Source organism: Ipomoea nil, unplaced genomic scaffold, assembly GCF_001879475.1.
Source record: "Ipomoea nil cultivar Tokyo-kokei standard unplaced genomic scaffold, Asagao_1.1 scaffold3377, whole genome shotgun sequence".
NCBI lineage: Eukaryota > Viridiplantae > Streptophyta > Magnoliopsida > Solanales > Convolvulaceae > Ipomoea > Ipomoea nil.
The window spans coordinates 1,396,743-1,408,966 of record NW_017619805.1 but is presented as its reverse complement, the minus strand read 5'-3'; the positions used below and the strand labels follow the sequence as shown (position 1 = coordinate 1,408,966).

The 12,224-nt window shown below is 33.5% G+C and overlaps 2 protein-coding genes across 2 annotated transcripts; both read left to right on the top strand.

The window, feature by feature from the left end:
- Positions 1-473: 473 nt before the first annotated feature.
- On the top strand, positions 474-997 carry LOC109170897. Its single transcript, XM_019320034.1, has 2 exons — positions 474-510; positions 627-997. Exons 1-2 carry the CDS (start codon positions 474-476, stop codon positions 995-997), a joined length of 408 nt encoding a protein of 135 aa, XP_019175579.1.
- Positions 998-8,729: 7,732 nt separating this feature from the next.
- LOC109170896 (zinc finger BED domain-containing protein RICESLEEPER 2-like) lies at positions 8,730-12,012 on the top strand. Its single transcript, XM_019320033.1, has 4 exons — positions 8,730-8,796; positions 9,574-10,437; positions 10,529-11,841; positions 11,921-12,012. The coding sequence occupies exons 1-4, from the start codon at positions 8,730-8,732 to the stop codon at positions 11,957-11,959; spliced, it is 2,283 nt and encodes a 760-aa protein (XP_019175578.1). The 3' UTR covers positions 11,960-12,012.
- The last annotated feature ends 212 nt before the right edge of the window (positions 12,013-12,224 follow it).

The following is a 12,224-nucleotide window of genomic DNA, read 5'->3' as shown; positions in this document are numbered from 1 at the left end:
GCCCATCACTGCAGCACCCTGGACTGATTCACATTGAACAAGATACACTGACTCAACTCATGCCAAAATATGAGACTAATCCTAGGGACCCACAATAATTAACCAAACAACACAATTCACAAGATATAATAAACCAAAGGCTCTGATACCATGTTAAAACTAAGGGATAGATAAGTCTGGCGGGTGGAGAATAATCACCACCCGCCAGTTAAGCGGAAGCAAAATATGTGAGAACCAAAGAACAAGAGAATATATTATAGAGAAAGATTACAATCGACCGTCTCTCTTAATCTATACTCTATACTTCTATGGACCTCTATATATACTAAACTAGATACTAAATTAGTCTAGGAAACTACTAATAATAATAGGAAAGTAAGTCAACTTTCCTAATATTCAACACTTGTGATTTCTTTCCTTAACATGTGATTTTTGTGATTACTTTCCTTAACAGGGTCTATGGGGAAACAGGAATGACGGGGTTTGGAAGGGTGTTCCGTTTGTTAGCGAGTAACTGGTTCATAAGGCTATATCCTTTTGGACGAATTGGAAGACGGTGAATACTTTGGATAATGGTAATGCTGAATTACACGCTACTGTGGTCAAATGGAAAGTGCTGAATGCAGGTAGATTAAAGTTGAATACTGATGCTGTATTTGATGTGGAGAATAATATTATGGGCCTCGGTTGGATCTTGTGGGATGATGAAGGACGATTTCTGGCTGTCAAAAGTACTCGTGTTCCTGGACAGTATAGTGTTTTGGAGGCGGAAGTGTTTTGTGTTCGGGAAGCTCTCAGTTGGCTCAAGGATACTGGTCTGGGAGATGGAGATGTAGAAACAGACTCACAGTTATGTTATTATGCTTTACTTTCGAATTCCTTTTATTCTGCTTTTGGTTTTTTAGTTGATGATGTTAAAGAAGTTGCCTCTATGATTAACGGGGTTAACTTTGGTTTCGTGAAGCGATCTGCGAATCGTGCATCATTCTCTTGCTAGGGAAATCGTTTCTGTGTCAGGTTGCGGGGAGTGGTTTGATAATCTTCCTCATTATCTTGTTCATATTCTTTCATCTGATTTAATGAATTAAGTTCTTTTCCTCAAAAAGGTAGAATCATCCACCTCAGACGCTCTCACACCCTGACCTGACAATTTGTGAAAAGATTAATCATAGCGACTTAACTGATCAATAGATGCTAGATATTTGCTCACTGCATATAAGGAGCCCCTCATTTTGATAGGTTGCTCTCACACTGTCACCGGTGAATACTCTTTGATCTCTTGTGACAAATTTTACCCTTGCGACCAATTGAGCTACCCATACAGGTCAGTTAATGTTTTTCTAACTAATAAATACGATCTATATATGCTATATATGTTTGGTTCGGTTTGAGAACAATTTTCCTGCACACATAATTATTTATTTATTTTTACTAATAATTTAAATTTAAAAATTTAAACAAGTCCACAATGCATATTTGAAATTTCTCAATCTAAAATAAGTTCAAACTGAACCGACCTCTTCACTTGCCGTTCGACAACGGCATCAAACTCACACAGAAAAATTGAGAACAAGAACAATTGTGAAAATTTGGATTAAGGAATTAGGTATTTAATACACACACACACACACATGTGTGTGTGTGTGTGTGTGTGTGTGTGTATATATATATATATATATATATATATATATATATATATATATATATATATAATCATTCATTTTTTTTTCCAGTTTGAGTAACCCGGATTGAAATGTTCACCCCTAACAAGAACTACAAGAGGGCCTTGTACTATATATAATATATAATTGCCTCTCTATGTAAATTGAAGTTGATTAATGAGTACATAAGTATGAAGTTTAAGCAAGTACAATGTTAAAGACCTTGTGGTTAAGTGACATACCTATAGTTATTTTAAATGAGAGGTTACATGTTTGAACTCTTATAGGGACATTGACTCTTTGTGCTTTAATAAGTTGATAAAGTATCACTAGAATTATGCTTTTGTGTATACTTGTGGAGATCAAGACATCATAAGATCGAATTACATCTTCGTAGAGATTGAGACGTCACATTTGTCACGTTTGTGGTAAGGAATGACTGTTTTTCTAACTAGTAAATTCCTTGAACCATGTTACAACTACCATCAAATTAACTTGTACTCGTATAGTACCTTCAATAAAGGAAATTAAACAAGACTTCATTTCACTTTCTTAGATATAATATGAGTACAAAACTATGAAGTTTAAGCAGATCATATATCGAAGCATTACTTTAATTTTGGTGGAACCATGTATGTAGTATTGATGTCAAAAATGAGCAAATTAATTTAATCTATGCTTTAATATAGATTTAATTCCATTTTTGGTCTATGCTTTTATATAGATTTAATTCCATTTTTGGTCCTAGATTTTTAAGTGACAATTCACTTTTAGTCATTTTTTTTTTTATTAAAACTGGTCCTGGTATTATCGTGGCATGACCATTTTTAGTCATTTATCAACAAAATAGTTTAAATATCTTTAAATACAATGACATTTTGGTCCTCAATTATGGATGTTTTCAAAAAAATAAACATAAAAATATAGTGATTCAACATATTTTATATAAAAAGATTGAAATGTCTGTCTTTGTATTTAACGATATTTCAACGATTTTGAAGATGCAGGACTAAAAATAGTCATGCCAATATAATACTATGACCAAATGGAGATGTTCTAATAAAAAATGACTAAAAGTGAATTGTTACCTATAAATCTACGACCAAAAATGGAATTAACTCTTTAATATACATATAAGAAAGATGAGATATCACAAGAATTACACATTGTAATTCAAAAAGAAAATTAAACAATATACTATATGTACTCCAACTTCTTACTCCCAACTTCTACGCACTCCTTATCACAAATATTTGATGTAGACATTTTTTTTCTAGAACCCATGTGATGAAAATATCATATCATTATTTGTCATATCATGGAGTAAAAGTGAGGAAGTAAAATTTAAGCATGTAGTAGAACTCGTGAATGAATGTCATTCACACGTACCAATGAAAGGTGATGTGACAAAAATGATATATATAAGCAGGCATATGCGAAATGTGAGTATGACAAAAATGTGTTCCAATAGTATAAATACCGTCGGCATTACACAATGCATCACATGCTCTCTTTTACACATGTTCAACATTTAATTTGTTAATAGAAAAGATTTAACTATACATAAGTAATCCTCATTGGAAGGACGATGGCAGATATTGTTATACCGTGCACCAGGACTCACAATGCATTGTGCACTCTAAAAATCCATTGTTTTGTATGTACATAATTGTAGAGTAGAATACACATAAACTCTTAACATAATACACAAAATCTTAACCTAATACATAATAATACACATAAACTCTTAACATAATATACATGAACTCTTTGCATAATAATATACATAAACTCTTAACATATAATAATACATAAACTCCAACATAAGACACATAAACTCTTAGGGCGCACAATGAATTCGGCACCTTGGTGCATCATATAATTTGCCGCAAATAGTCTTACAACACATTTAGTTTATGTGAAACAAAACATTCCTAGAAATTCTATTTTCAAAAATAAAATGACTCTCAATCTATTCCGTGAACCAAACATGCTACTTATTAAACCACTAATTAAGTAAATGTCTTAATATTTTAGAAATTTCTTGCAAATATTAAAATGAAATTAAAGTAACCTAAATCTTACAAAATATATATATATATATATATATATATATATATATATATATATATATATATATATATATCATCTCTAACATGGAACATACCTAAATTAAAACCATGGGAGTTACCCCATTTGATTGAAAAGCTCCATGTGAAGTAGTCCTTGGATAGTGATAGAGGCGCACACACCTCTATATAGTGCTAGTTGAACAGCCTGCCTATTCTTGAATGATCACTTTCATGAATTATAGAAAAGCAAAAAATCTCCCAAAACAATAATGTTATATATTTTATGGGAGAAAATTTCAATTTTGGTCCACTAACTATTGGAGTTGTGTTAATTATAACACTTGACTTTCAAAAATGTTAATTTAGTACCTTGACTATGCAATTTCTATCAATTTTGGTCACGCCCGCCAAATTGCTGGTCAAATCTCACCGAAAAAATTTAATAGGTCAAATAATAAGAATATTTTAGTCATTTTACCTTTCTTCCTTTTCTTCTCCGACGAGCTACCATTTTCCGACCAAATCTTTTCATTTCTTTCATCTAAATCTCAAGCAGAGCAGCGAATTGGGATTAAAATTGCTATGGCGTACTACGTCATCAACTACTTTAAGCTCAATATCTGGGAGGTAAGACTAACCTTCAAAGACATAAATTAGGATTAAAATTGCATGTATGGTTTTGAAGCTAAATGATGATTTTTGAATGCAATTTGTGGAGACTTGGATGGGGATATCCAGGTGTTTGAGAACATTGAACTTTTGAAAACCCTTCACCCATCCCACTCCTTTTGCCAAGCAAGTACATATCTCTGTCCCCATAAAGATTGGCCTCCCCCATCCGAAATTGGTGTTGTGGATGCGGCAACTTAACCCAACTCGTAATCCCCAGATTTGGGCATTTGAAAGTATGTGCACCGCGAACCAAAGCTTTCACATCGGGCTAATTGTTCACTGTTAGACTTCTTCTTCAGAAATTTCTTAGTGTCATCACGCTCGCCGGAAATGGAGAGGAGGTCATCGGAGAAAAAGGAATGAGTAAAATGACTAAAATATCCTTATTATTTGACCTATTAAATTTTTCTGGTGAGATTTGGCCGGCAATTTGGCCGGCGTGACCAAAATTGATAGAAATTGCATAGTCAAGGTAATAAATTAACATTTTCGAAAGTCAAGTGTTGCAATTAACACAACTCCAATAGTCAGTGGACCAAAATTGAAATTTTCTCTATTTTATGGTATCAATCATACCCAATAGTAGTATTTGATACAATCATATTATTATTCATGTTGTATCGAATAAGATGTTGATCTTCATATCTAGGAGTGAATGTTAGCGAATAGAACTTTCAATAAACTAAGCGTTTGTTTATGTTCGTTAATTATTATTAAGGTAAACATAAATGAACAAATGTTAGAACTCGGTTCAAATGAACAAATATTAGTCCCTATATATAGGGATGGCTGATAGCCACTTCATGATCATCCAAACCCCAACCAGAAAGCAAGTTATTAAAGCCATAAAATCCAGAAAACAACTGGTCCGACATTCAACAGATCCATAAAATTCCTTTGAAAGAATGTCCTAAGCATATATTACAATCATGTATATATATTGAATATATCATTCTATTTTGGGGGGGGGGGGGGATAGAGAAATGGAAGGACATAATCCATATAGTGAAAAACTTTAACATCAACAATCTATGAAGCTCTTGATTTTTTAGATGACGAGGAAAATAGGCTGTCACTATTCGAGAGTGTGTGCTGCTGGAGCCTTATAACGACCTTAGCCAACAAAGTACCACACAAGGAGGTTGCTTATTAGGTTATTGAGGCAAACCAAGAAAGCCAATAGACTATTTTGCTTGAAACTGGAACTTGTAGGTGTTGTGGTCAAAGACAATACTTTGTATGGTACTAGGTTAGATGTATGAATGAATAACAACGAAGATGTTTTTCTCACCTTGATCTTCTACTGAGATTCCAACTGGAACAATCAATTAATCACCACCATTCACACCCAGAAATCCAAGAAATTAAAAGTAGTAGCTGATATGAGCTTTAAAACCCTGAGAAGTGTTGGTGTGGTGAGATTAATACCAGAAATAAATTAAACAGCAGGATTATATTAATCAAGTTTTTAAGTAAATTAAACCTTTAAAAAAAAAAAAAAAGTGACGGAAAATGAACATGTGAAGGAGACATACCTGGGCACAATTACTGCTATATCTGATTAAAAAAAATATCATCAGCAGCATCTTCTTCAGAACTTGAGATTGGCAGAAGAATAATCACAGTTCCACAGATCTATGGCAGTCAGCATCTATCACCACTGTATTTTCCACCAGTCTTCATCACCCCCTCCAACCCATCCAGTTGTCAAAACCCACAATTTTATAAAAGAAACCCAAACCAAAAATAGCATAAAGTACAGCCAATTTTACCATTTCAAACCCAAAATAAATAAGTAAATAAATAAACACTGAGGCAATATATGACCTTATTATCACCTACCCTCTTGCTCTCTGGACAAAAGGGTTCGATCCATGGATCCATTTCAAGATAGACTGAAGATGAATTGAAGTGTGATAATAGCCGTCTATTGCTGATGCAGCATCATCAAGATTCTCACCTTCAAAAAAGCTATGGCAGAAAGATCCAATAACTCACCACCACCTAGCCTTTAATTTGCATGTGAATCTTGATGATGCTACACCTGCAAACCACGACTGTGGATCCGTTCATGCATTCAAAACCCTCAATACAACCATAGATATTAAGGTAGCCGCCATTAAAGGGCATATATATATATATATATATATATATATATATATATATATATATATATATATATATATATATATATATATATATATAAAAGAACAATCAAGAATCTAGTGTTGGGAAACCCTATTGTATTTGTGGGAAAAGTATGGTGGACATTTCAAATCGTGGAAAAGAATTACTTGCTGATGAAATCCCACTTTTCTTGGATTTTAATGGGTCAAAGAAAAGAAAAATCTTTTTTTTTTTTTGGGTGAGATTATACCGGCATTTTTTGACCACATTCCTTTCAACCAGTCCACCGGCCGGGAACACGATAAGGTGGGGATTAAATTAAAGAACACCCAACGTTTCACAGAAACCATTTGCTGGTGATACGATGGGAATTTCGTAAAAAGGTAAAAAACTGTCAATCAGTAAAAAGTAAGGCATCTAGGCATCCAAAGAACTTTGATTGATAGCGAGATGGGAGAATGAAAAACAAGCTAAGAACTCTTTAGATCTAAGCGGTTTCTGAAATGGAACTATGTGAGCTTATACGATCAACGAGAGAGAGAAGGGAGAAAGGAAGGGGGGGAGGGGAAGGAGGGGAGGGGGGGGGTGGGGTGGGTGCAGAGAACCAACGAGTGGGAAAGGGGTTTGACGGCTCATGGAGATGAGATGGTTACAGTGGAAGGGGATATATATAGTCCGAGGGATTGAATATTTTTCTATATTTACATATTTCTTTATTTTTTGATTGGTTGATGCCTTTGATTGTGGGGTTATGACGTTATGTATATGCTTGAGGTAGCTATATTCTCTCTTTTATCACGTTTTGTTTATTTTAATTTTTTTTTTTTATAGTTTTAGATATAAATAAATTATATAATGATGGATTAAATTAATTGGGGTAGCTAGAATTATTTAACCCAATAATAATAGGAAGAGTTAATTCTATTTTTAGTCATAAATTTAAATGTGGCAGTTCACTTTTAGTCGTTCGGTTTCAAAACATTCACTTTTAATTTTAGTATTATTGTAGTATGACCATTTTTGACCCTCTTTCAACAAAACAGTTTAAATTTCGTCAAATACAAGAGCATTTAAGTCTTCAATTTTGATTTTTTAAATAAATATAAAAAAATATAGCAGATCAACCTAATTTGTATTAAAAAAATAATAAAAAGATTGAAACGTCCTTGTATTTAACAATATTTCAATGATTTTCTTAACAGAGGACCAAAAATGATCATGCCAGAACAATACTAGGACCAAATGAGAATGTTCTGATAAAAAGGGACTAAAAGTGGATTGCCACCTATAAATCTAGGACAAAAAATGGAATTAACTCTAACAGGAATAAATAAATGGATAATGAAATGGAAAAAGACAAGGAATATATGTCGCGCGCGGAGACAAGATTTGTATTAATAACTGTACTGACGTACTGTAAAATGATTACAAGTGAATATATTGATTGAAAGATGTCTTAACAAGACAATAGTGACATAATTTATACTAAAGCTTCCTCCTAAATGCCCCCGCCCCCATGAGAATATGGTAGGCGGTTAAATCCTCTATGACCGCATCTAGGGGTGTAAACAAATCAAATAATTTTAATTCGATTCGTGATTCGAATTCGAATATGTTGATTCGAATTCGAATAATTCGAATTCGAATCCGAATTCGAATACCTATTTTGATTCGACATTTATTCGAATCCGAATACGAATCGGAATATATTCGATTCGAATACTATTCGAATATATTCGAATATATATATATAATAGAATCTATAATATAATATAATATAATATTATATTTTTATATTAAAAAACAAAAAATAAACCCTAAGTTCCCTAAGTCAGTATCACAACGTGAGACTTGAGAGAAAATTGAACAAGCAACGTCGCTATTCTCCAACTCCAAGTCGCTATTCTCCAACCGCTTCAGTCAATCGTAGTCCGCACTTCCGGTCGCCGGAGTGCCGACTCCGGTCGTGACTCTGCCCTCCTCAAGCTCCAACACGGCAACACCTCATCTCCATTCTCTCCAATCTCCTGACTCTAGAGTCTAGAGCCCGAACTCCATGACTGTGACGGCTCCGTACTTCCGCGACAGAGAAGCTTCAACATCTGCACTCCAATCTCAAGATCTATGACGGTTTCGCGCTAGAGAAGCTCCAAGCCTCCAACGCCAACACTCCAGATCTGTTACTGTTCCGGCAGCAATGGACGGCAAGGGCATGACGGCGGCAACCGATAACAATGGTAATAGCAGTTGTTATTTCTCTGTTGGTAATCATGGTGCTTAATCATTTCGTTGCGATGATGAATAGGTTGTGTGAGAGCAGATCTCCCTACCTAATACCCCTCTTAAGAAAGATAGGCCTCAGTTCTGCATTGTTAGAGAGGATTTTAATCTCAAAAATTGATATTCATTTCCAAATCAGCTTGATCCAAATTTCAGAGAAACCCATAGCCCTTAATTTAAGAGCCTCAAATTCAAATTTTCCTTTTCCTCTTTAAATAATGATTTACCTCAAAAGCAACCATAATGTTGTATGAAATTAATGACCAGGAATAAACGCACTTTAAGCATCTGAAATCAACTTGTTTAGTAGTGTTTAAGTATATTCACCATCGGCTTTGTCACCACTTTGTAAATAACGTTACAAAGTGATATAGGCTTGAGATCATAAATAGCTTCTGCATTCGGTTTCTTTGGGATAAGGACAATGATTATTGTTTGTTCTTTCCGAGAAGGTCCCGCTTTCAAGAAAGTCAGAGTAAAACTGAACCAAGTCGAAACCATGATTAAGCACCATGATTATTTCTCTGTTTGATATATATATTGTTATTTCTCTGTTGATATATATGTTATAGTAATTAGTAATTGTTAGTAATTGATATATACTGTAATTCGAGATATATATGTTATAGTAATCAAAGCATTTGTTAGTTTGTTTACCGTATGTTTTGTTATTTAACTGATTATGTGAATTGAATTTGAAAATTATTTATTTTATATTATTATAGTACTCAAAAAGAAATTATTGAATTTGTGGGCAGTAGATTCTTCCTTGGCTATTCAATCTTCAAATCCAAATGAGCAAAAACAAGGAGATGATGTTAGAGAATATGAGGAAATAAATTATGGTGATTTTAATGAAGTTAATGATGGAGGCCTTGAAGGTGATAATGTTCATGACTTGGATGCTAATGTGGAAGTTAATGATGATGGTATAGAAAATGAAAATATAGAGGTTGGAGATGAAAAAGGTGATGATGAGAAGGAATGTGAAAAGAATGATGATCAAGAACAATTTCAAAGAAAGAAAAGAAAGAGGGTATCAAAAGCTCACTTTGATTTTACTGAAGTTACTACAAAGGATGGAAGTATAAAGCTACAATGTATACATTGTAAAACACTCCTTTCTAAGTCAGCGTCTTCTACAACAACTCATCTTTGGAACCATTTGAATAGGTGTACACAAAAGAAGCTTCAAACAAAAAATCAAAAAACCTTGCAATTTCAGAATGCAAAATCCAAGTTTGAGACACCTCCTTTGTCCGATGGTAAATATGATCATACAAAGCAAAGAGAAGCTATTGCTCATTGGATTCTGATGCACGAGCAACCGTTAAGTGCTGTGGAAAATTTTGGCTTTACTTTCATGATGAATGTTAATCTTCCACAATATGAGAAAGTCTCTCGTGCCATGGCAAAGAATGACGTCATTACTGTTTATGAAATAGAGAAGAAAAAGTTACAATTGCTATTAAGAACCATCAATAAGATATCATTGACCACTGATATTTGGAAGTCTAAGGTGCAAAAGGTTTCATATATGTGTGTCACTGGACACTTTGTTGATTCAAATTGGCAACTTCAAAAGCGTGTACTTAGTTTCATGCCTCTTCCTCCTCCGCATACTGGTAATGTTCACTTGTTTGTAAATATATCTCTATAATAATTAATTAATAATAACTATTTCTTGAATTTAATTATATTATTGTCATATTTCAGGTGTTGATATCATTGATGGGATTATGAAGTCCACAAAGGATTGGGGAATAGAGCATAAAATCTTCACTATTTCAGTGGACAATGCTTCAAACAATGATGTTGCAGTTAGAATTGCCAAACAAACTTTCTCCAGGAGTCATAAGCTACCTTTGGGTGGTAAGCTATTTCATGTGAGATGCACTGCTCATATATTGAATCTTGTTGTTCAGGATGGTATTTCTGCAATTAAAACCATTGTTGATGATGTTAGGAATAGTGTGCGATTTATTAATCAGTCTGAGTCTAGGTTGATGAAGTTTTCTGAAATTGTGCATCATTTGGGAAATCCGGTGAAAAAGTTAGTTCTTGATTGTGTTACTCGTTGGAATTCTACATATGAAATGTTAGTTGTGGCCCTTAAACTTAAGGATGCATTCCCAATATTTGCACAAAGAGAGCCTTCATATAAATGTTGTCCTAGCTTGGAAGATTGGACTAGAATACAGGATGTTCTTAGCATCTTAGAGGTGTTTTATGAAGCTACTCAAGTGATCTCTGGAACTAACTATCCCACTTCTAATGTTTTTCTTGGTGTTGTTTGGAGGGTCAAGCATGTCTTAAATGAAAATGAGTTTCATCATGAAGAGGTCATTAGAAATATGATTGAAAAGATGAAGAAAAAATTTGACAAATATTGGGGTGATTGCAATCTTTTGATGTCTATTGGAGCAATACTTGATCCTAGGTACAAAATGAGGTTGGTTGATTTTGCTTTCAACCAAATATATAATGCAAATGATGCACGTGCAAATGTGAAGAATGTTAGGGATGCATTACATGACTTGTTTTATGAATATGTTGAAATTGATAACATGAGAAATCGAAGAGGTAGTTCTTCTGTGACACATGTTGGGAGTTCGGTTGTTACTTCTACACGCTTTACTTCTAAAGAAAAAGTAGTCCTTTCTGGTTTGTCTTTGTATGATAAATATTTAGACAGTGTTGAAGATGTAACTCCAAAAAAATCAGAGTTGGACATTTACTTGGAGGAAGGGGTTTATAGGTGTCAAGATGGTGAAGTAACCTCCCCTGTATTTGATGCCTTATCTTGGTGGAAATCTCATGAATTGAAGTTCAGTATTTTGTCTAAATTAGCCCGTGATGTTTTAGCTATTCCAATTAGCTCCGTGGCATCAGAAGCCACATTTAGTGCGGGTACCCGAGTTCTAGATCCTCATCGTGCTAAACTATCTTCTGACATGGTGCAAGTTTTAATTTGTGGAGCAGATTGGGTTCGTCAACTTCATGGGATCAATAAGCCTATTATGACATATGTAAGTTCTACTTTAGTAATTTAATATATCTTATTGATTTAATGATAATAATTTTAACTTTATTTTTATTTTTTTGTAGGAGGAAGAAGAACCAATTGATGTCATATTGCAAGCATGATGGCTGGGGGATATTTGAAGTTTAATTGTGATTGTTATTGTAGTACTTAATTTTTGAATTTGATTGACTTTTTTTGGGTTGATGTTGAAGCTTAATTCAAACTTAATATTCTTAATCTAGTATTTAATATATGAATTTGATGATTGACTTTTTGTTGTTATTTTAATGTGATTCTTGATTAGTGTATTAATGTAACATTTTATGCTATTTAATTATAAATTTTTATTATATTTTTTCTTAATTTATTAGAAATTTTTTAAAAAAA

Coding starts and splice junctions, on each gene's coding strand:
- LOC109170897 (XM_019320034.1), top strand. CDS start 474: ATGACGGGGTTTGGAAGGGTGTTCCGTTTGTTAGCGA. Junction 511..626: donor GGTGTTCCGTTTGTTAGCGA/GTAACTGGTTCA, acceptor TGCTGAATGCAG/GTAGATTAAAGTTGAATACT.
- LOC109170896 (XM_019320033.1), top strand. CDS start 8,730: ATGGACGGCAAGGGCATGACGGCGGCAACCGATAACAATGGTAATAGC. Junction 8,797..9,573: donor CAGTTGTTATTTCTCTGTTG/GTAATCATGGTG, acceptor TGTGGGCAGTAG/ATTCTTCCTTGGCTATTCAA. Junction 11,842..11,920: donor ATAAGCCTATTATGACATAT/GTAAGTTCTACT, acceptor ATTTTTTTGTAG/GAGGAAGAAGAACCAATTGA.